Below are 25815 nucleotides of genomic sequence, written 5' to 3' on the forward strand. Positions count from 1 at the left end.
GACTCACTTTCCCAACTACTACACCTATCTGCAGTCGCCGTCCGTGTCCTTCAAGCTCGCTAATTTTAGATTCCCACTGGAGGTCGAACGTAAATGTGCATCCACATTCAATGTTGTTACTTAATTGCCTGCCCATCAAGGGAAGTCAGTTATACGAACGAGTGTTGTTTCGAACATGCCCAAAACAACAGGCACCACACACTCATATAACTGATTCGCCTCGATGGACAATGAATCCACCGCCTTCAGGCAATTACGTTCGACCTCCTGTGGGAATCTCAAAGTAGCGGACATGGAGGACATGGACGGGAGCCGTGGATATGTGGCACTGGGTGGTAATAAGGGTCGTTCGAGGGGCGTGCAGAGATAATCCATGCAATTGCGATAAACACTGTGTCCAGTTGTTAACATAAATGCCTAGTAAGCAGGAGACCCGGGGTTCGAGTCCCAGTCCAATACTCATTCTCACTTCTCGCCGCTGATTCCGCATAAAGTTCCGAAGCAGCTGACATCAACAGTTCCTCCCCTTTCCTTTCGGACATGTCTGAAAGAACAGACACTCAAGGAATCACACAAATTAAACATTATCAGTACGCCGGGGTAAAGGCAACGTCGGGTGTAAATTCAACAAACTATTGCCTTTATTGTTACCGCTATTCCTTTGGGCACTTGTATTTTATCTATTCTAATGTTTCTGATTTTCTCGTGGAGTGGTGGGCTGAGTAGAGGTTTTGGATTTCAAAATATCGTGTAATGGGACGCCACTCGAAGTTCAGCTAAAATCATTGAAATTTCTCTTGGTTCTCATTACAATCTTGCAATTAAAGTGTGTAAGAAGAATGTTTAGGTTTTTATGTTGGTAACGCCACGTAGCGCTCTGTATGAAAATCACTGGCTGTGCTGTGCGCAGTCTGTGGCTGGTTTGCATTGTTGTTGGCTATTGTAGTGTTGGGCAGTTGGCTGTTAACAGCGCGTAGCGTTGCGCAGTTGGAGGTGAGCGGCCAGCAGTGGTGGATGTGGGGAGAGAAATGGCGGAGTTTTGAGAGCGGATGATCTGGATGTGTGTCCATCAGAGACAGTAAATTTGTAAGACCGGATGTTATGAACTGCTATATATATTATGACTTTTGAACACTATTAAGGTAAATACATTGTCTGTTTTTTATCAAAATGTTTCATTTGCTAACTATGCCTATCAGTAGTTAGTGCCTGCAGTAGTTAGAATCTTTTATTTAGTTTGAGTAACGAAGATTTTTGTGAGGTAAGTGATTCATGAAAGGTATAGGTTATTGTTAGTCAGGGCCATTCTTTTGTAGGGATTATTAAAAGTCAGATTGCGTTGCGTAAAAAATATTGTGTGTCAGTTTAGTGTTGATCAGAATAAGTGAAGAGAGAAATGTCTGAGTACGTTCAGTTCTGCTCAGCTGTTTAAAAAGAAAATAATGTAAGAGGTTTATCAGCACAGTAATTCATTAATTTTTCTAAGTTCTTTTATAAACCAAATTTTAGTGACTGCTTACATTTTCTGTTTTAAGGGCGAAGGTTTGTTACAAGTTCTTAAAATTTTGAAACTTAGTACCTGTACAAAGTTTTAATGGTCAATAACAATGATTCTGTGCAGCTGTTTCTCAAGTAACAATGTATGCACACTGACTTGGCTGTTTGTTAAATAAACATTACTTAGAAAGCGTCAGTGGCTTCCCAATGAAGGATCCTTGTATTTAAGTTTAACCTACTCCAAGGTCAAATAATCCCGTTCCTAATACCAGAACGTACCAACACCAAGCACCAGCCGAAGCTACGTCCACTTCTTCGCTGTACAAAGAGACTAAGCAGAGTCGTTCCCCGAACAGTTCAGAAAAGATTTGTCCCTGTTACTCGTTCCAGTCGTCCATGCGGCGTTGTTGTTGTTTGTGAGTCAAGGTGTGCGGGACAAACCTTGCACACACTTTTCTCTCCTCCAAAACATTCTGGGAAACGTCCTAAATACTTGATTCAGAACGTTGCTCCGTTACGAATTGTGACACAACAACCTTGACACATTATGGTCTCACGCCCATTCCTTAACAGTGCCTCCTCACAAGTGACTGGTCGAATGCGCGTATGTTTTTTGCGGTTGTTAGTTCAAGCTGACACTGTAGTTACTGCGCCGACGTCACTTATACGCCATGGATAAGATCAGTCTAGCAACTTCCTTGGACAGAGAGTGCATGTGCCATTATACAGGATGTTTCTGTAAGAGCGTTCAAAAATTTAACAGGACATAGAGGATGGTCCACTGAACAATTTGAGGTAGGAAACCTGGGCTCGGAGAAACCAGCTTAAGGAGATAAAAGGAATAAAGACCCATTACTGTGTACTTTTTATTTTAATTATTTACAATTCTCTCTCTCTCTCTCTCCCTCTCTCTCTCTCTCTCCAAGCATTTATCCCGACTTGCAGCGTCTGCTGGTTAATCGAATGTGGCATGTTAATTTTAAGGGGTGGCCAGATGCCTTTCCTGCCACCAGCCTGTACTCCCCGGGAAAGAATTAATGTACCACAACTATCTGGGTCTAGTGTAATCCATAGAACAGTGCGAATGTGTTGAGATGTCTGCGAGGCGTGTAACTGAGATGGAATGTGGGGACCAGCCCAGTGTTCACCTAGTGCGATGTGGAAAACCGCCTAAAAACCACATCGAGGCTGGCCGGCACTCTGGCCCTCGTCGTTAATCCGATCCAGGGCCAGGGCACCTGCCCAAGTCCAGGAAGCAGCGCATTAACACTCTCGGCTACGCTGGCGGGTCATTTTTTTAATTATTTACAATTAACTGCAAATAAAGCCATTGACATAATGAGCATACCATTTGTACTGTATCTTGCAAAATGTGCTGAAACTGACGGCCATCAGCCTCAATGCAAGCATGCCATCAGCGATCAAGATTCTGACACACGCTGAGAAATATGCTTGGTGTGTTTCCAATCACACCACAGGCAGCTACAATTCTGGCAACTGATTTCATCTCCGTATCCACTGGGGTTTCATACACACTTGACTTTAACTATCCCTATAAGAAATAATCAAGGGAATTTAGGTCATGTGACCTCGCAGACCATGGAATAGGACCTCCCCTTCCAACCAGCAAATACAGCACTGACCAGGAAACTACTTGGGCTGGAACAAACAAAAATACACCAAAATCGTGTGAGAAATAATGTAAAGGTCTCTTATTGCACTAGTGATACTCCCACATCTGCAAAACTCTGCAGTCGCCCGTTAGAGGTCTCTGTGTATGCCATGCCGCATTGCACACTGACCCGCCGGTACACCAGTCGGGACCAGTAGGGACGGTGCAGTGTGCCTCTGAAGTTGCGTTTTGTCGCATTATTTGTGTATTGAAGTGTCAGATGGCTCGGCGATTGGTAATCAATCCTGCTAATGTATTGCGATTGGTTGAGATGAAGTTACGAAGAACCCTTCTTCGTGAAGGTGGTATTGGTGTAGAAGACGAATCATTCGCATGTTTTCTGGAATCTATTATAGTGCAGAAATATGAGCATAAGTTAGAAGCAGATACTGTTGTAACACTAACACATAATGATGATGATATTGATGATAATGACGAACAACTCATTGCAAACGGTAGTGCTACGGCAAGTACGGGAAGAGGCGATGGAAGCAGTGACAGTGAATACCAACCGTCTCCCAAGAAGAAGGTTAAAGTTGCAAGTATCATCACGGCGTTTGATGACAACACACTGGAAAACATGTACGATGATTATTACGTAAGAGGTTTCGACACATACGACAAGCTTCTGAAAAGATACCCTAAACTGAAGTCTAAAAGCAATATTAAAAACATACTGGATTACGTGGCAAAGAAAAGAGAAGGAAGCACAGTTTTCAAAGGAAATCGTACACTGCTGTTCAAGACCATCAAGGAGCGTGTAATGGCGAAATTCGATGAAGCGCGAGAATGCGGTTCCACCGTTCATTATTGGCATTTACAACATTGGGCATTGGACGTAGCCAGAAATCTCGGGTGTACAAACTTTACAGCTTCACTAGGATTTATTACTAATTTTAAAAATGAGTTTAGGATAACATCACGCCGTATCACTACGCTCCAAGCACGAAAAGATAAGGATGACGAAGAAGAGCTGATTGAAAGAGCTCAAACGTTTGATGCTGACGTCAATGAGCATATCACGAGAGAAAACATCGATATTAGTTCTGTATGGAACAGCGATCAGAGTCAGTTCAATTATGAACTTTCTTGTGACAGAACACTATCCACGAAAGGGGAGAGAAACACTGTCGCGATGTTGCAATCAGTTAACTGTGCAACACATAATTACACGATCGATGTTGCTATATCAATTGACGGACGATTGGCAGAAAAACTCTATATTTGCTTCCAAGAGTCCAGTGTAAAGTTTGGACCCCGCGTGTCAAGGGAAATAGAAACGCGGTGCCCTCCAAATGTCGTCGTCGATGCAAATGTGAGTGGGAAGATGACGAAACAATATCTGAAGAAGTTTTTTCTGTCAGTTTTGAATCCACATTTGTCGAGAAAGTCATTAGTACTTTGTGACTCCTGGTCTGGACATAAGGTTGAACGAGTACTACTGGAAGCATCTGGCGGAAAATATGTAGATTTAAAAATCATTCAGCCTAAAACTACAAAATATGCACAACCTCTGGATGTGTATTTTTTCAGGCAATATAAAATATATTCCAAGAGAATAACAGACTTCATTAAGCTACGTTCCAGTAATATGCACGACAGATTCTTTATCATGAATATGCATTCTGTCATTTACAATCAGTTATCTGCGGGATTATACAGACCAATGCTTCGTTACGCGTGGCAGAACGCTGGCTACGATATTGGTGAACCAGTGAACAATTTCTGAAGTGTCATTGACGTGGCGTTCAACACTCATATTATAGAATGTGGAAATACGCCATGCGATCAACTTGCATTTCTTCACTGTGCGTTTTGCAGTCATTCGTATTGCTCGGAGCATTTTATTGACATTTCGCATTTACATTTATAGTTAAGATTGCTGCATTGCGTATGGCGTCTACAATTACATCTACAGTGATATCTAGAGCATGACTGCAGAGTTTTTCAGAAAAACGATACCCACCAGCACATTCAGAGGTACATAATGGTCCTGTAATCAAACGTTCATACAGATCTGTTTGTTCGAGCTCTAGTACTTTCCTGGTGAGATGGTTGCGGACATCCACACTGAAGTGAGGCGGTGCACCGTCTATTGTATCCACATTCTCTCACGAACAGCCAAGCAGACAATGTAAATATGATACAACAGAGCCGCCTTATGGACAAGTAAAGTAAACAAAACCTGCATCATGACTTCCCAGGAATCAGGCTCGTCCTCCTCGTTTCCTTGCAGGAAATAGAGAATATACATGTAAATAAACAGCACTGTATGTGTAAACTTGTACACATATTAGTTGTAAATAAGCTAGAAAACAGTAATGCTGGACCAAGCGGTAGAGAAGTTTACTTCCATATCTCCTTAAGCCGGCTTCATCGACCCTACGGAAACACCCTGTATGTACTGGGTGTCTCTTCTAAGAGTCGTCAGGAACATTTTCTTTGCTGATTCGAGAGATATTTGCAATTTCGTTTTTGTTGTGGTTAGCTGGAGTCAGGCCAAACAAATGCTTCTCATCACGTCTTTGACGCGACTCCCACTGTCAACAGAAATCGTCGGCTTGTTACAAAGAAAATTATTTTTAAATTCGAATTTTAAGTACCCATTCGATGGAGCGCTCCCAAATTAGCTAGTGCGATATTCGTTTTATCGTTAGCAGGGACAGCGGAACACGAAGAATAAACAGCAGTCCAGCAGCGACTCAGTAGCGCTGCATGCTTAGCGGTAGTAGCGCGGGCCAGGACAGTGCTGTCACTGTTGGAGAGGTGAGGTAACGGGCGAGTTGTGCCGCCCTGGAAATGTTCTAACAAGGGAACCTCCCCATCGCACCCCCCTCAGATTTAGTTATAACTTGGCACAGTGGATAGGCCTTGAAAAACTGAACACAGATCAATTGAGAAAACAGGAAGAAGTTGTGTGGAACTGTGAAAAAATAAGCAAAATATACAAACTGAGTAGTTCATGGGCCACATAGGCAACATCAAGGAGAAAATGAGCTCAGGAGCGCCGTGGTCCCGTGGTAGAGTGAGCAGCTGCAGAAGGAGAGATCCTTGGTTCAAGTCTTCCCACGGGTGAAATTTTTACTTTCTTTATTTTTGCGTAGTTATTATCTGTCCGTTCGTTCGTTGACGTCTCTGTTCACTGTAATAAGTTTAGTGTCTGTGTTTTGCGACCGCATCGCAAAACCGTGCGATTAGTAGACGAAAGGACGTGCCTCTCCAATCGGAACCGAAAACATTTGATCGCAAGGTCATAGGTCAACCGATTCCTCCACAGGAAAACACGTCTAATATATTCTATACGACATTGGTGACGGCATGTGCGTCATATGACAGGAATATGTTGTCGACCCACCTAACTTGTACACTTGGCGAATGGGTAAAAAGATTCTTCTACCTTGCCCGATTTAGGTTTTCTTGTGGATGTGATAATCACTCCCAAAAAAGTGATGAAAACATAAGAGTTTGTCACATGAACTGAAAATAAATAATTAAAGTTTTCACTCGATGGAAGATTTGAACCAAGGACCTTTCGTTCCGCAGCTGCTCACGTTACCACGAGACCACGGTGCTCCTGCCGTCCTACTGTCCCTAATGTTGCCTATGTTGCCATGAACTACTCAGTTTGTATATTTTGATTATTTTTTCACAGTTCCACACAACTTCTTCCTGTTTTCTCAATTGATCTGTGTTCAGTTTCTCAAGGCTTATCCACTGTGCCAACTTATAACTAAATCTGAGGGGGGTGCGATGGGGAGGTTCCCTTGTAAGTTCGGAGTTGGCGTGGGCGCACGGGCCGCTCGGCAAGCCGGGGCTCGTCAGCAACTGCATGGTCCTGAACATTAGCTGGAGCAAGAGGGATAGCCCCAGTGCGTCGTGCAGGCCAACCACATGGCTGGGAACTCCACGTTGACGCTGTGTCGAGGACTGTGCTTTGTGTCGATGAAGGACATTTGTTTATTTATTAGTTTATTTAACCTGGCAAGATTAGGGCCATCAGGCCCTCTCTTACATCTAACCAGGAATTATATTTTACATTCTTATATTTTAGTAGGCACGTTAAACTATATCTGGTAGAAAAAGTGAAATAAACAATTACAAAGGCACACTTGGAAAAATACATACATATAGAGGTTATATTCGTAGATGATGAGTACTGTTATAATTAGACATCATGAAAGACACAGATTTTAGATAGGACTGCTAGCAGCAGGGACTATAAGGGAGACTGGTGGTTAAGGGAGAAGAAGCATAGAGACGTGATGAAACATAATTAAGGAAATATAAAGGAAAAGAAGATTGTGTGGCTAATAGAGATAGGTGAAGAGGAAGAAGAGAAAGGAGCAAGGTAGGAGACACTAGCTTTGCTATTTGACAGAGGAGAGGATTCGCCCCGTACATTAATTTTGTGGAAAACATTGTGAGGATGATACTAGGAAATGCTTCAACTTCTTCTTAAAAGCAGCAGGAGAGTGAATTTTGCGCAAGGTAAGGGGCAGTTTGCTCCAGAGGCGGACAGCAGCAACTGAGAAGGATGTTTGCAAAAGTTTTTGTTTTATGAGTGGGCACAGTTAGGTTCAAAATGGTTCAAATGGCTCTGAGCACTATGGGACTTAACTACTAAGGTCATCAGTCCCCTAGAACATAGAACTACTTAAACCTAACTAACCTAAGGACATCACACACATCCATGCCCGAGGCAGGATTCGAACCTGCGATCGTAGCGGTCGCGCGGTTCCAGACTGTAGCACCTAGAACCGCTCGGCCACTCCGGCTGGCGACACAGTTAGGATACCAAATAAGAGTGACCTCGTGTTTCGATTATGATGGCATGAAAGGTTTTTAATCTCTGGGGTGCTTGCGCGACGAGGAGTCGGTGAAGTAGACATAGAGTATGGTAGTCACGCAATTTGTCCGGCCGCAGCCACCCTAGCTGGAAGTATGAAGCACTAACATGATCATATCGGCGAATGTGCAGGTGTAACGCACACAGGCATTCATGGTTAGTTCTAGCCGTCGTTTGTTTTCACTACTCATGTCTTGTTTGTATGCCGGGAGTGCCAAAGATGGCGGACTTTGTGAAACCATAATGGACGACGATTCTGATGGTGTAATCAGATTTTCAATATCTTTATTAGTTTAAAGTTTAGTATCTGACTGTAAATTATACAATTAACACCCAGCATCGAGTTTCCAATATCTAAACGGATCATCCGCGTGTAACTTGAATAGTACATGAGTAACTGGAGGTCAAAGTGGCCAATTACTATTGATCCGTGTTACACGAAAAAACGGTAGCAGATTGCTTGTAAATATATTTATTCGTCTATGCCTTTGTTTATATCTGATATACACTATTTATGAAGAAATCGGTCAAATATTTACTGTGTTTTAGAAAGCACAGAGACATTACGCTGCTGGCCTACTTTTGTTTGTATTCCTTTGATATATGTTTATTTAATGTGTTTATATATGAAATACTTTCATATGTGTTCCAATACGTTTGTGAGTGTGCGTTGGCATGGAGACATGGCGAGAGCGCTTATAGCCAATCACAGCGCTCGTTACTACGGTAGGCGACTACCGAAGTCAGTGGAGAGACTGTGTGGAAGTGGGGGAAGAGCATCGGGTGGCACAGGACACGGGGGAGTCCTGGATGGGAAGGCGCAGGAAATACTTGGAGAGTGTTGAGCAGCTTGCGCGTGGTCGCGGGAGATAGAAATATTTCGTAGTGCCGACTTGTGCACTTTTGAGATTTCCGTGGCTTCTGCAGTGAAGACGTGGTATACATTTAGAAGTGAATATCTCGCGAGCTATGTTGTTACTCATAACTAATTACGTGAAGTAGGAATCTATTGTTTCCCTGTTATTCAACTTATATTTTATTTAATTGCTGGACCGTCGACACCAATAAGTGTTTTACTGTAATAAATGGCATTCTTAAAGGTACTTCTGCTATCGTTCTCATCATTTAATGTCGTTAAAATAGTACCCGCAGTTTTCATTTAATTGCAATCTTTCATATATAAATTTCTATGTTACATTCAAAATTCACAATTGCCAAGTGATAGGAACCTTCGACCATTCGATCCATGTGTATATTCTTATTGTATACTGTAGACTCAGCAGTATTTGGCTTGTACTGCTTATCCCAGCCCCCAGACAACGAAACCAGCCAAAACTTTTAATATTTCAACTCTGAGTCTGATGGTACGTAGTTGAGGACCACCATTAACTTTTTTTTTTTTAAGCCCGCAAGCACATCTACATCTACATGGATACTCCACAAAATCAGACTTAAGTGCCAGGCAGAGGGTTCATCGAACCACCTTCTCAATAATTCGATCGTTTAAAGTTGGTGACCGAAATTTCGTGAGGAGATTCCGCAACGAAAAACGCTACCCCAAATCCTCCATCATGTCTGTGACAGTCTCTCCCCATTTTTTTTTCTCCACAATACAAACCGTGCTGCTCTTCTTAGAACTTTTCGATAGTACTCCGATAATCTTATCTGTCAAGGATCCCAGACTGCGCAGCAGTACTCCAAAAATGGACGGAGAAGCGTAGTGTAGGCAGTCTCTTTGGTAGATCTGTTGCATCTTCTAAGTGTTCTACCAATAAAACGCTGTCCTTGGTTTGCCTCCCCCACAACATTTTCTATGTGTTCTTTCCAATTCAAGTTGTTCCTAATTGTAATTCCTAGGTATTTAGTTGAATTTACGGCGTTTAGATTAGACTGATTTATCGTGTAACCGAAGTTTAACGGATTCCTTTTAGCACTCATGTGGATGACCTCACAGTTTTCGTTATTTAGGGTCAACTGCCAATTTTTGCACCATACAGATTTCCTAAATCGTTTTGCAATTTGTTTCGATCTTCCAAAGACTTTACTAGATGATAAACTACAGCATCATCTGGAAACAATCTAAGACGGCTGCTTACATTGTCCCCTTAATCGCTTATATATATAAGGAACAATAGAGGGACTATAACTTTACTTTGGGGAACGCCAGAAATCACATCTGTTTTACTCGATGATTTTCCATCAGTTACTACGAACTGTGATATCTCCGACATCTCACGAATCCAGTCGCACAACTGAAACGATATTCCACAACCACGCAGTTTCACTACAAGCCGTTTGTGTGGTACAGTGTCAAAAGCCTTCTGGAAATCTAGAAATACGGAATCAATTTGAAATCCCTTGTCAGTGGCACTCAGCACTTCGCGTGTGTAAAGAGTTAGTCGTGTTTCACAAGAACGATGTTTTCTTAATCCACGCTGACTGTGTGCCAGTAGACCGTTCTCTTCGAAGTAATTCATAATGTTCGATAACAATATATGTTCCAAAATCCTGTGTGAGTAGTGGCTAATCCGAGAGTTTAAATGTCGCTCTTAATACACAGCGATAAACGAATATCGCACTAGACTAATTTGGGAGCACTCTATCAAATGAGTACGTAAAATTCCATTTTAAAAATAATTTTATTTGTTACTGGAAACAAACCGACGCATTCTACTGATAATAGACGTCACATAAAAGACGCCATGAGCAGTATTTACTTGGACTGACTCCAGTTGCAGAAAGCAAAATCGAAATAGCAAATATCTGCTGAAACACCAGAGAAAATGCCCCTGACGACTCTTATGAAGAGACATCCTGTATACGCTCTGTTTACTACGGTTTGTAGTATACCACCTAATAATGGCCGCATGGTCTAAATTACAGTAGTGGACTTTATGAATACAGTGCATCATTTTACCTTCAAAGGCAACCATGGTATCAAAAAATTATGTGTAATTGTTCGGTGATTGCATTTCACAGGTTCTCCACGGTTCTGAAGCTGTTTTCACAAAAATAAATGTAACTGGGCTAACAAACTGAATAAGTCATAATTACATTATTACCCGATAACGAGCTACGGAGACCACGAGTACCTTGAATCAAAATACTCAGAGAGTATCCCTGAACCACCTCCTGAACTGTGTGAGTGGAACTCGGTTTCACCATGTAACCAGCCACACATCTTCCTACAAACAGCCACACATCTTACAGCATACAGCCATAAATCTGTCTACATACAGCCACACATCTTTCAGTATACCTACACCAGCAGCAGGTTTATATTTAATATCTGATCTCACATTCAGTATAAAAACAACATTTAAATTTTTAATCTTAAATTAGGTCTACCATTTTTCTATTATATGCATTGTTTCAGTTGTTGCACCACTCTAATCAATGACTTGAGAGAAAGAAAAAAATGATTTTGCCGATTTATCCCAGCCTTATTATTCTGAATTACGTACATTATGTAGGCCAGCTTTACTGACATTTGCTGATTTTTGAACCAAACAACAGAATCAGGAACCATTTACCAAGCACCAGAGTTCAGGTAGAGGGAAGAAACAATCTAGAAACTGATCAGATGTTTCGGCGTCTCTTCTGATTCACATGAAATGCCACCAAACAATATTAATTATCGACATTCTCAATGTTTTTAGTTCATTTCATTTTTGGTAGAATAGGACTATAGCTAACAAATTATACCTAAATATAGCATTTAGTGAGTTGTGAGAAGTGACCTCCACAGTTATATCTTGTGAAGATTTGTGCTGCACTGAAGCGCTAATTCAGGGCACTTTCATTATCGGATATCCTTCCAACAACCCAGCTTTGAGGTCACTACATTCCTCGTAGTTTCCAGACGATGGATCTGAATGCTCAACTTTCAGTTTGTCAAAACTTTCGTTTAGTTGCATATAACTCAGAGTGAAATGTTGATTAGATACTTATGATGAGCAATACTGCCCATCTACCTTGTTTTTGTATGCCATTTCTGTATGTGAGCTAATGGAAATTGTTTTGTTACAGCATTTCGTGAAGCAGCGTTACGCATTCCACAACATCGTCGGAAGATACTATTGCGCAACGGTAAGTATACTACCGCCAATCGCGAGACGTGTTACTTGCTGTTACAACATAATGACCATCTGCATATATTCAGAAGTATCCAGAGTGTTTAACCAACCAGGAGACCTATCTCAATGCTTAATCGACTATGACAGCATGTCTACTATACAAAGTTGACAGACTGGGAGGGTATTTGATATTATTTCAGTGATTACAAAGTCTACGCAAATTTACAAAGAGATTGGCAATATGAGCCCACTTAACAGTATCATGTTGCACCCCCCTCTGCCCTGGATGCACTGACTCGCTGGGATGGTTATCATAAAGCCGTTGTATCATCTCGTGAGGCTAGATGACCTGCAATTGTTGTAAATGGTCATTCATGTCCTGGATACAGGTAAGAGGACAAGATTGACGTCCTAGCTGGTGTCACACATATTCCATCGGGGATACATGGTTGGGGGAGAGGTTTGAGGATGTTGGCCACGATGATGATGATGATGATGTCTGGTTTGCTGGGCGCTCAACTGCACGGTCATCAGCGCCTCTACAAAGACCCAATTTTGACACCGTCCAATCTAGCCACTGTCACTAATGATGCTGATGATGCTGGCCATGAGGTACCACCACATCACGCAAGCAGTTCATATAGCCACATGCCATGCGTGGATGAGCTTTGCCCTGTTGAAAAATGACACCACAATACTGTCGCATGAGAGGTAACACATGAGGATGCTCTGAGATGCTATGGTGTCGTCAGAGTTGCCTCAGTCACTACCAGCTGTCACCAGAAGTTATACTGGATGGCACCCACACCATGACACCAACAATAACATCCCTGTGCCTTTCCTCGGATCACCGTCAAATTTGCCGACAATGGTCATCCGGGATAATGCAGAACAGTGATTCGTTGCTGAACACAGTGTAACGTAGCAGATTATTACGAGTTGTCATCTTGCATTGAAAGCGTGGCTTGTCGGGGAGTCGTGAGGAGAGCAGATTCTGGTTCTCACTCTGGTACAACTGACGCTGGCTACTGGGCCGAGCGAAACGTGTACTTGCTTAAAGCCGTCGGCACACGGACCGTGCTGTCGAACGTTAACGTTGAGCGTGCCAAGTTCAACGTGCTGCTGAACGCTCAGGAACGATGCGACTTGTGCATACGGTACGTGGACCCCAACGTGGTATACGCGATCGCAAGGCACTCCAGTGGCAGCTGAGGAATGTTTCTAGTTCGTAAATCATACTGTTTACTCAACGGGCGCGCGTTAAATTCCCACATTAGCTCTTTTAAAACGCACATTTCCTCCATCGTCCACGAAAAGAAAGTGCTATGTCCAATCAATAAGGACACAGGCTTATAAAAGTTCCATTACAAATAGTGCGGTACAAATTTGGAATACTTCCGCATAAAATAAACATTATTTCATCATTCCCACATTTTAGTAAAACCCCAAGGTCAGTCTTACTTGATCACCGTTCCTACCCAGTAGCAGAATCTTTGCAACATATGAATTACGAAGCGTTAAAGAAAAAGGAGCAAAATATCTTTATACAAGTACGCAAGCTGTCCTGTAGATAAAGCCAATCGAACAGTCACCCCCGAAAAAAAGGTGAACTTATATTTACATAACATCAGATATTATAGTATATACTTATATTAAACTAATAAGAAAGTATCAGAACCTAATAAAAACGCGAATGTTATGAAAAAAAATTTAGAATTGGCAAGACGAGAACTACCGCCCCACCCCATATCTCATTAACGGATAGTGACGCTAGTTATTACGCTACACCAACAATATTCCTCTGCCATCTAATCATAGCATGTTACCCGTTGCTGAAAACCTTAATCGTACATATGTTACTTAATTGAAATTCAATCATAACAAATTGTACCAAGAACAATGCGTTTTCGGTGGATCTTCAGTGTGTCGCTGCCTTCAAATAGCCTACTCTCATAATACGCAAGTTACAATAATTCTTTTGCCACGAATATGATGTTTTTCATTATTTTATTGGAACGAATCACACAGTTAACAACGGGTTTTCCAGTGATTCTCAATTTCCTGGTGCTCAGAAACGGCATATATACATGTTGTTGTTGTGGTCTTCAATCCTGAGACTGGTTTGATGCATCTCTCCATGCTACTCTATCCTGTGCAAGCTTTTTCATCTCCCAGTACCTACTGCAACCTACATCCTTCTGAATCTGCTTAGTGTATTCATCTCTTGGTCTCCCTCTACGATTTTTACCCTCCACGCTACCCTCCAATACTAAATTGGTGATCCCTTGATGCCTCAGAACATGTCCTACCAACCGATCCCTTCTTCTGGTCAAGTTGTGCCACAAACTTCTCTTCTCCCCAATCCTATTCAATACTTCCTCATTAGTTATGTGATCTACCCATCTAATCTTCAGCATTCTTCTGTAGCACCACATTTCGAAAGCTTCTATTCTCTTCTTGTCCAAACTATTTATCGTCCATGTTTCACTTCCATACATGGCTACACTCCATACGAATACTTTCAGAAATGACTTCCTGACACTTAAATCAATACTGGATGTTAACAAATTTCTCTTCTTCAGAAACGCTTTCCTTGCTATTGCCAGCCTACATTTTATATCCTCTCTACTTCGACCATCATCAGTTATTTTGCTCCCCAAATAGCAAAACTCCTTTACTACTTTAAGTGTCTCATTTCCTAATCTAATACCCTCAGCATCACCCGACTTAACTCGACTACATTCCATTATCTTCGTTTTGCTTATGTTGATGTTCATCTTATATCCACCCTTCAAGACACCATCCATTCCGTTCAACTGCTCTTCCAAGTCCTTTGCTGTCTCTGACAGAATTACAATGTCATCGGCGAACCTCAAAGTTTTTATTTCTTCTCCATGAATTTTAATACCTTCTCCGAATTTTTCTTTTGTTTCCTTTACTGCTTGCTCAATATACAGACTGAACAACATCGGGGAGAGGCTACAACCCTGTCTCACTCCCTTCCCAACCACTGCTTCCCTTTCATACCCCTCGACTCTTATAACTGCCATCTGGTTTCTGTACAAATTGTAAATAGCCTTTCGCTCCCTGTATTTTACCCCTGCCACCTTTAGAATTTGAAAGAGAGTATTCCAGTCAACATTGTCAAAAGCTTTCTCTAAGTCTACAAATGCTAGAAACGTAGGTTTGCCTTTCCTTAATCTTTCTTCTAAGATAAGTCGTAAGGTCAGTATTGCCTCACGTGTTCCAGTGTTTCTACGGAATCCAAACTGATCTTCCCCGAGGTTGGCTTCTACTAGTTTTTCCATTCGTCTGTAAAGAATTCGTGTTAGTATTTTGCAGCTGTGACTTATTAAGCTGATAGTTCGGTAATTTTCACATCTGTCAACACCTGCTTTCTTTGGGATTGGAATTATTATATTCTTCTTGAAGTCTGAGGGTATTTCGCCTGTTTCATATATCTTGCTCACCAGATGGTAGAGTTTTGTCAGGACTGGCTCTCCCAAGGCCGTCAGTAGTTCCAATGGAATGTTGTCTACTCCGGGGGCCTTGTTTCGACTCAGGTCTTTCAGTGCTCTGTCAAACTCTTCACGCAGTATCACATCTCCCATTTCATCTTCATCTACATCCTCTTCCATTTCCATAATATTGTCCTCAAGTACATCGCCCTTGTATAGACCCTCTATATACTCCTTCCACCTTTCTGCTTTCCCTTCTTTGCTTAGAACTGGGTTTCCATCTGAGCTCTTGATATTCATACAAGTCGTTCTCTTATCTCCAAAGGTCTCTTTAATTTTCCTGTAGGCAGTATCTATCTTACCCCTAGTGAGATAGGCCTCTACATCCTTACATTTGTCCTCTAGCCATCCCTGCTTAGCCATTTTGCACTTCCTGTCGATCTCATTTTTGAGACGTTTGTATTCCTTTTTGCCTGCTTCATTTACTGCATTTTTATATTTTCTCCTTTCATCAATTAAATTCAATATTTATTCTGTTACCCAAGGATTTCTAGTAGCCCTCGTCTTTTTACCTACTTGATCCTTTGCTGCCTTCGCTACTTCATCCCTCAAAGCTACCCATTCTTCTTCTACTGTATTTCTTTCCCCCATTCCTGTCAATTGTTCCCTTATGCTCTCCCTGAAACTCTGTACAACCTCTGGTTCTTTCAGTTTATCCAGGTCCCATCTCCTTAAATTCCCACCTTTTTGCAGTTTCTTCAGTTTTAATCTACAGGTCATAACCAATAGATTGTGGTCAGAGTCCACATCTGCCCTTGGAAATGTCTTACAATTTAAAACCTGGTTCCTAAATCACTGTCTTACCATTATATAATCTATCTGATACCTTTTAGTATCTCCAGGGTTCTTCCATGTATACAACTTTCTTTCATGATTCTTAAACCAAGTGTTAGTTATGATTATGTTGTGCTCTGTGCAAAATTCTACCAGGCGGCTTCCTCTTTCATTTCTTAGCCCCAATCCATATTCACCTATTATGTTTCCGTCCCTCCCTTTTCCTACACTCGAATTACAGTCACCCATGACTATTAAATTTTCGTCTCCCTTCACAATCTGAATAATTTCTTATATTTCATCATACATTTCTTCAATTTCTTCGTCATCTGCAGAGCTAGTTGGTATATAAACTTGTACTACTGTAGTAGGTGTGGACTTCGTATCTATCTTGGCCACAATAATGCGTTCACTATGCTGTTTGTAGTAGCTTACCCGCATTCCTATTTTCCTATTCATTATTAAACCTACTCCTGCATTACCCCTATTTGATTTTGTGTTTATAACCCTGTAGTCACCTGACCAGAAGTCTTGTTCCTCCTGCCACCGAACTTCACTAATTCCCACTATATCTAACTTTAACCTATCCATTTCCCTTTTTAAATTTTCTAACCTACCTGCCCGATTAAGGGATCTGACATTCCACGCTCCGATCCGTAGAACGCCAGTTTTCTTTCTCCTGATAACGACATCCTCTTGAGTAGTCCCCGCCCGGTGATCCGAATGGGGGACTATTTTACCTCCGGAATATTTTACCCAAGAGGACGCCATCATCATTTAATCATACAGTAAAGCTGCATGCCCTCGGGAAAAATTACGGCTGTAGTTTCCCCTTGCTTTCAGCCGTTCGCAGTACCAGCACAGCAAGGCCGTTTTGGTTATTGTTACAAGGCCAGATCAGTCAATCATCCAGACTGTTGCCCTTGCAACTACTGAAAAGGCTGCTGCCCCTCTTCAGGAACCACACGTTTGTCTGGCCTCTCAACAGATACCCCTCCGTTGTGGTTGCACCTACGGTACGGCTATCTGTATCGCTGAGGCACGCAAGCCTCCCCACCAACGGCAAGGTCCATGGTTCATGGGGGGCATATATACATATAGGCTTGAAATGAATGCCAATATGGCGCCTCACAACTCTGTACTGAAGGGAGACGGCGTGCGTGTGACGTAGGTGGTGTTGTGCCATATCATTGGTCAACGCTCAGACGAGCGCTCAGAATATCTGACATGTCAGATATTGCTCTGCACGTTCGGAAAGACTCGCGAACGTGCTATTCCACGATATGACGCCAGAAACTCGGCACGCTCAACGCTCAACGTTCGGATGCACGGTCCGTGTGCCGACGGCTTAACGCTGCGTACAATACGTTACACACATTCTCTATGAATATGAAGAAGTACTATTAAATATTAATCGATTCTTTTCCATATTGAGTATACCAAATGCTACGAATCACACAACCATACTGTTATAAATTTCAAATCAATAACTTCAATACTTTCGAAGATATTAGTTTTTACCTAGAACATATAATAACCGTGCTGGAATTGTGAAATTGAGTTAGGGGCTTAATATATCTATAATATAAACTGAAACTACAACCAAGAGGATAGGTCCATATAATTTAACTTTCTGGACTTTTCTTTAGTTTCATTACCATAGATTTCTGACGTAAGTAAAAGTACTATGGAAAATTATTATTTCATTGTGTTTTGGTTGATTAAGTGTTCTGGAGAGACTGAGAGAGTGAATGGCAGTCATACGTAAAATGAGAATGTGATATTTTATTTAAAACTATGTGAATGTATTCGTGAGAAAGTTGTCGTGCAATAGGGGACTTTGTAACATATATCCGAGTGAGCTTGATTTTGTAAAAGGTAACCAGAAGAGGGGTCGAGTATTAAATTTATTAGTAATTTATTTTGTGGAAAGGAATTGTATTTTGTTTTGATTTAATTTTATTTAGTTTCGGAACTACGAGATTTCTAGTCTAAATTACTTGTGATAACCTGATTGGTTGACCGCGAGTATAGAAGCGCTCGAGATGAACTGATTGGCTTCTTGACATACTAGCCAATTGTAATCCAAAATTTCCCGTGCGTTTGAGTAGGGCTTTGTGCCTCAGATCTACGAGTCGAGAGAGTCGCTCGGTAACCGTCTTCTGGTAAACTCCTATGTTAAACCGCGCTGATAAAATCTGTACCAAAATGAAGAAATTCGCGCCGGCCGGAGTGGCCGAGCGGATCTAGGCGCTACAGTCTGGAACAGCGCGACCGCTTCGGTCGCAGGTTCGAATCCTGCCTCGGGCATGGATGTGTGTGATGTCCTTAGGTTAGTTAGGTTTAAGTAGTTCTAAGTTCTAGGGAACTGATGACCTCAGATGCTCAGAGCCGTTTGAACCATTTGAAGAAATTCGCGCATTTTATCGTTTCTCAAGTCGTTGACAAAAAGCGACTACAGTATTCTGTATTTTTTGAAAGCTAGAGCTTTCTAAGTGATTTACTGTAGGAGATATTAGCGTGTGAACATTTCATGTCGACCATAAACTTCACGTGGCGTGTTTCGTGCGGATAAACAGACATTATGGCGAGCAGTTCTTTACAAGAAACCTGCTGAACGTGGTAACTCGCAAGTAGTCGTGGGTCAGCGACTGTTTAGGACGTTCAAAACATCGGGTCGGACTGGCTGCTTTCGAGTGTGAACTTGTAACAGAGACAGTCAGTAAGAGTGCGTAATTGATGTTGGAATATTAAATAGGGACTTGATAGGCGTTTTCGGTGCTTTAAAGACAATACACCAACTTAAAGGAAATTTTAGACATTTTTTAAATGAGTCATGCAAGAATCCCAGACGCTCGATAGTTTAACTAACTTTCAGCTACTGCCCATGGACTGGAGTTATGTGGCCTTTGTGTGGTAGGTATTTACACGAATTTTCGCCAACGCTGCTTTTGTCGGCTAAACCAGTATCTGCCAACACAGAGTGAAGGGGCAGACAACCTGAAGCCTATCCAGGTAGGTGGACTGATTGTTTAAAGGATACTGAGAGATCAACTCGCCCCGCCGCAACTGTGCCATTCATAATCAGCCCATCCTTCTTAGTCACGGCACTATTCGAAACGCAGACGTTAGTGTTCTGGTATTAATGGCAGCCTGCGCATGGGAAAGTTAGCTGCTGCTGAATTTCTTGCCAACGTTGCGGGGTAACAGTGAATGTTGCAGAGAGTGCATTACTTGTTCGCCGATGGCAGGCGGAGATGTCAAGGGCTTACGGCGTGTTTGGTGCTCAAGGCGGCGATCCTCCCTTGCGGTTATGAGGCGCTGTGGACCGAAACCTTGATGAGGGGTATGCCTGCCCTCACCTTACCACTAACAAGGGGAGGCCGCCAATTGTGAAATTCAGATTCGATTCATACTGCGCATAATAAAAGCTCATGGCCAGAGGTGTAATGTGGCAGAGCACCAAGATGCACTTCTCAGCCGTTGTCGAGAAAATCGACAGTTAAAAGAAACCGTTGCAGTGAAATACTCTCTACGATTAATAATTTTCTACAGTGTCGTGGCGCAGCGGTAAGCGCTCGGGTTCGTAATCCGAAGGTCGCCGGATCGAATCTCGCGCCATACAATTTTTTTTATTATTAGTTTTTTTTTAATTCAAATATATATATATACTATTAATGAATTGCTTATGCATACTGGTGAAGGCGGAACGCTCTCCAATTGTACCGCCTCCATTTTTCCGTTTTTTTAACAGGGTGTACCAAAGCTCTCCCGTCCGCACTGATTTTCGACGATGTTATAAGCTGCGCTAGGGACCGCATCTACCTTCTACCTTCTTTCGAAGTTAGCAGGCAACTACGCTGTTATGCGGCGGCTCGTTTCGGCCCATTCAACATCTGCCCTTCAAGTGTAACGAGCGAGTAACGGAGTTTATATTTCATACCTGCCACAGCAAATTTGTGTTCGTGGGGTCTCTATTCTAATTCGAACGTTTGACTTACGCTACACGTATTCGTTTCGGAATACCGTTTCTACGTCTTCCGTTAACTATACGTGGTTAACATTATGAAGACAATTAATAACATTTGTGAAATACAACTTTGTTTGCGGAAAACATAATGATGTTCGAAGTCGCCAGTTTTTGCACGACAAACGACTTTCAACAACTTATTATATGCATAATTGTTGCAACTGATTGCCGGGAATTATATATATATATATACATATATATATATATATATATATATATATATATATATATATATATATATATATATGAATTACAAAAAACAAATACAAGAAAAAGGGTTGCATGGCGCGAGATTCGACCCGGGGACCTTCGGATTACGAACCCGAGCGCTTACCGCTGCGCCACGACGCTGTAGAAAATTGTTAATCGTAGAGACTATTTCACGGCAACGGTTTCTTTTAACTGTCGATTTTCTCGACAACGGCTGAGAAGTGCATCTTGGTGCTTTGCCACATTACACCTCTGGCCATGAGCTGTTATTATGCGCAGTATGAATCGAATCTGAATTTCACAATTGGCGGCCTCCCCTTGTAAGTCCAACATCGTGTCACTGTCACACCCGAATGCCTCAGACACCTAGGTGTTGCACGATTCGACCAGTTGTGACCGCTCAATGTCATTCAATACGATCACGACGACACCCTTCGATCGGCGTTAGCACTCGTGGCGTCACTCGCCTTCATACATGGCAGTGGACGTTTGAAAATTCGTGACGCTAGCTCAATGGTCGTCAATTGATATAAATGTTATTCCCGGCTGACTCTTAATTCAATTACTGCCACGGGGGTGAGGAGAAAGAACACATCCTGGTGGTACCAGCATTAAGCGTATTTAGATGTTCGATTAATCTGAATGGTTTGCAATGTTCCAGTGATTCTATTCGAACTCTATGCTGATGTACCGACAAGGACCATTTTCGCAGATAAACATGCAAGTACGTAATGAATGTTCAGTTTCTCAATATAGTTCGTCGCACTCACACATCATATATCCGCTGTAAGAACAATTTCATGCGTTTACATTTTTGATGTCCTACAATATTGGTTGGCTAAATATTATGACGATACGTTGTACACAACTTCCACAGATATTGTTTATCATGTCGTCAAGACTACGTAATGAAGCCAAAATCGTGGATAAAATTGAAATGTAGTTTGCTTATTATCACTTTACTTCTCACTAACTAAATATGAAATATGAATCGGGATTGGGGGTGATGATCCTATCCTTGTTTCCAGTATTAAAATGGTCGATATCGTGTTCTGAATAACGTGTGTCATATAACGTCCAAATATCGACACGGTCCAGGCTATCAATTCGGCATTTAAATGCCTATTCTTCGCTCTCGAAATGTTTGATGTGATTGTCTTTCACACGCAAGGTTCAATTTAATGGTGTATGCACTGTTTCTAGTATTTTAGGTCCCCGTTAATTAATATCTGGTAGTTAATAAGCGAACTATTTTTATCCTGGCGCGTTGTTTGTATCAGTTACCCCCCGCAACCGTCCAAGAATAAGATTCTTTCAATGTTCCACGCACACGCGTTTCAAAATTTCATAAAATGCAGAATTACGTAAACTATATATTTCCGTTGCGTACAACTTTCGTGGGTTCCACACCATAATATTTTCCCAAGAGTATTTTCACCAGCTAACACAAAGTTCTAATTATGTTGTCGGAATCATTTTCACTTCACCCGACAATAAACGTCTCTGATCACTTGGTCACACGTAATGTATTTTAAACGTGCTTGAAGAGTCTTTAAATAATCTCCTTAACGAATTTCACAGTCGGTACTACTTTTTCATCGACTAGCCCGATCGCAATAACTAAAGGTAGAGAGCTCAATAATGTGTTACATGTTCTTTTATATGTATTAAAAAACAAACGCGCCCCTATATCTTTCTGTCCCGCTTGGACTTTGCTACTTTGATTTTTATTACTTTTCATTATATTGCTTCTTAGTAATACTGTGCAGTTATTAAAGTTTCGCATTACTTTCCCCTTTTTAATTCTTCCCCGATTTTAATTAATATTATGCTAATTGACACGCCTGCCCGCAAAGTACCGTTATACAGTCGACCAAATGGAGACCCACGATGAGGCGTTTCAAATTCTCTCCGGTACTGACAACTCTGTCCCACACAACTATGCGGCTTATTTGTGTCCCTCAAGGTAATCACTCAATATCACTCGCTGTTCACGTTCCTTACACTAAGACAATGAGACAGCTACGTCCTTACGACGTTATTGAATGTATAGCCACCACTATTTATTGGGTAGCTACCAGTTTCGGCACTTCATTGCGCCATCTTCAGGCCATAGTTGATGCTGAAGGGGTTAAACCATCCATACATACGATGTATCAGTGGCCAAAATAACTGGTTTATGCAGACTACCTGTAACTGTTATGTCGTCTCTCCAACCAACACCTGTCAACAGCATCAACTAAGGCCTGAAGATGGTGCGCTGAACCGCCGAAACTGGTGGCTACACGATAATTGACATCATAAGGCTGTAGGTCTTTCATTTTCTTACAGTAGCGAACGGCCGTAGTCCCCCAGACTTCCAGCCACAACGATGAACACGCAAAAACTTTCCGTATACAGCGTGTTTCAGGAGGAATGGTCAGCATTCACGGATAGACAGGAACGATCATTCGAATCGGAAACATTTCGTAAACATGGACTCTAAAATGTATACCTTAAAGCTATGAGCACTTCTTCAGTAGTCGTTTCACAGTAGCGAAAGTGAAACATAGCTCTTAGGGTATGCACTTTAGTGCCTATGTCAAGCGGACAGACCCTTTTTTCCATTCTACCTCCTCTCTAAATATGCAAATCAAAGAGCTTGCATCAAAGGAGATTTATTTCACAGTATCGAAGATGAAGAAGTGCTCATAGCTCATAAAGCCCTACAGTCCATGTTCACTAGACAATTTTGCTTCGAATGAAGGTTCCAGTCATATCAAAATTGGTTCAAATGGCTCTAAGCACTATGGGACTTAACATCTGAGGTCATCAGTACCCTAGACTTGGAACTACTTAAGCCTAACTAACCTAAGGACATCACACACATCCATGCCCGAGGCAGTATTCGAACCTCGACCGTAGTTGCAGCGCGGCTCCGGACTGAAGCGCCTAGAACCGCTCGGCCACAGCGGCCGGCCCAGTCATATCGTTGAATATTAACCATTCCTACTGAAACGTCATGTATACCCTAACAGGCCTGGTAACAACACTAATACACCCTGGTGGCCATTCTAAGCGCGCATGTAACAGGGAATTGCGACTCCAAACATTTACATATTCACTGATGGTTTGTATATTTACGAAGTTAGATTGACATCCGACCATGTCTCCTGTGTGCTTCACTTTTTTCGTCAACCTGTGTACTAAATGTGTGGAAATTAATATCTGGCATAAGACCATGCTAGGTGTCGTTGGATATCTCCTGACATTAGCAACCACAATACCTCGCTAACATGATCATCGATAATTTACACACAGCCATTTAGCTGTGAGGTACGAAGGACTGCTGATGAATTTAATCACTTAATTTATTACTCTCTCTATCTCTCTCTATCTCTATCTCTCTCTATACATCTCTCTATATCTCTCTATATCTCTCTCTATCTCTCTCTCTCTCATACACACATACACATATACATATACACACCGGTATGGCACAGGATAAAACAGACAGCCACGTTTAACGTGAACATTTTATTAGATGATGCCTAGTAAATTATCCTGACCAACTTAGGGATGTAATATGCAGAATAGCGTATTTTTTGAGTATACCAAGTTCAGCTGTGCCATGAAACCCTACTATCCCCGTTTTGATGTATTACCTCTTCATTGGTTACTCGATCCTCGATCTACTTATCTAATATTCAGCATTCTCTGTATCACCACATCTCAAGAGCCTGTATTCCTCTTTCTTTTCCGTACAGGACTCTGAATTGTCCCCGTTTCACTTCCAGTCAAGGCTACATCCCAAATAAATACGTATAGCAAAGACTTCATAACAATTAAAATTATGAAGTTTGATGATTACTGGCTCCACAGCCTTCGTGATATTTTTAAATGAATCATTCGGCTTTAGGCTGTTAAAACATTATTTATTGCGATTGCAATTTTGATATTTGGTCATTTTCAAACTTTGTGGGATGTAAGATTATAATATCAAACTGTGACACGCTGTGTTTTAAACTTAAGCGTTTATATCATTATTTCATCAGCTAAACTAACGTGTGTGGTACATGGAACAGCAGATAAATTCATACCATCACATGCAGCTGCTGTTACACGGTTAGTCACAGCGTTATATTACTGAGTGAATTAAGCAACACCCCACAATGTCTCAAAATGACCACGTGTCGAAATTGTAATTACAGTAAATAATGTTTTAAAAGCCTAAAGCGGAATGATTTCTTTTAAAAACTTAAAATTACTTTATATTTTAAAATTATTTGTTTTTCAAAAGACCTTCATGCTATTGCCAATCAGCATTTCATATCTTCTCTACATCGCCCCCCCCCCCCCCCCCCCCCCGTCAAATGTTCAAATAGCAAAAATTCGCCTGTTGGTTTTAGTGTCTCATTTCCTAATCTAATTTCTTCCACATTGATTGATGTAATTTGACTACATTCCATTACCCTGTGTTCTACTTTCTTATGTTCATGTTATAATGTCTTTTCAAGGCCGTTTCTATTCCGCTCAACTGATTTTCCAAGTCCTTTGCCGTCTCTGACAAAATTACAATGTCACTGGCAAGCCTCGTAGTATTTATTTCACCTCACTAAACTTGAATTCCACTAACAATATTTTTTCTTTTGTTTTTCCTTTACTGGCTGCTCAAAGTGCAGACTAAATAACATGTTGGACAGGCTACTACCCTGTCCTGTTCCATTCTCAACCACTGCCCTGTTTCACCAAGAATATTTAGGGCCAGTTTTCTCTGAGGCAAAAGAGATTTTTAAACTTGCCCATGTCGCACAGAATTCATTGAGGCCTGCGAATGTAACGAAATTTGTAAAATAATACGAGGTGCTATCCAAAATTGGGACTGGTGCTGCCATCTGCTGAAAACCTTACCTTTGGACTAGTGGTCAGCACCACCCTCGAAGTAGTTCCCACCCACACATACACACCGGTCCCAGTGCTTCTGCCAGTGGTAAACGTTTTCTGGAAGTCCTGTTCTTTGAGAGTGTTTCTCACCACCAGCGATGCTTCTTGAATCCTCTCTAGAGTGTCGATGGCCTTTCAACCTGAGTTTCAGTTTTGGGAATAGCGCGAAGTCGCAAGGTGCCAAATCTGGTGAGTATGGTGGGTGGTGCGGTACAACCGCCATGTTGTTTTTTGCCGAAAAGGTCCTGGTGAACAAGGACGTGTGACAG

At 41.7% G+C, this 25815-nt stretch overlaps 1 protein-coding gene across 1 annotated transcript in view; it reads left to right on the forward strand.

Annotated features, from left to right (window-relative positions):
* Positions 1–25815, forward strand: part of LOC124620051 — a 395729-nt gene that overhangs the window by 297398 nt on the left and 72516 nt on the right. The window contains exon 5 of the mRNA XM_047146718.1: positions 12045–12104. Coding sequence (XP_047002674.1) covers positions 12045–12104 — 60 coding nt within the window. The remainder of the gene's footprint in view (positions 1–12044; positions 12105–25815) is intronic.

This window comes from Schistocerca americana, chromosome 6 (assembly GCF_021461395.2).
Source record: "Schistocerca americana isolate TAMUIC-IGC-003095 chromosome 6, iqSchAmer2.1, whole genome shotgun sequence".
NCBI classification, from domain to species: Eukaryota; Metazoa; Arthropoda; class Insecta; order Orthoptera; family Acrididae; genus Schistocerca; species Schistocerca americana.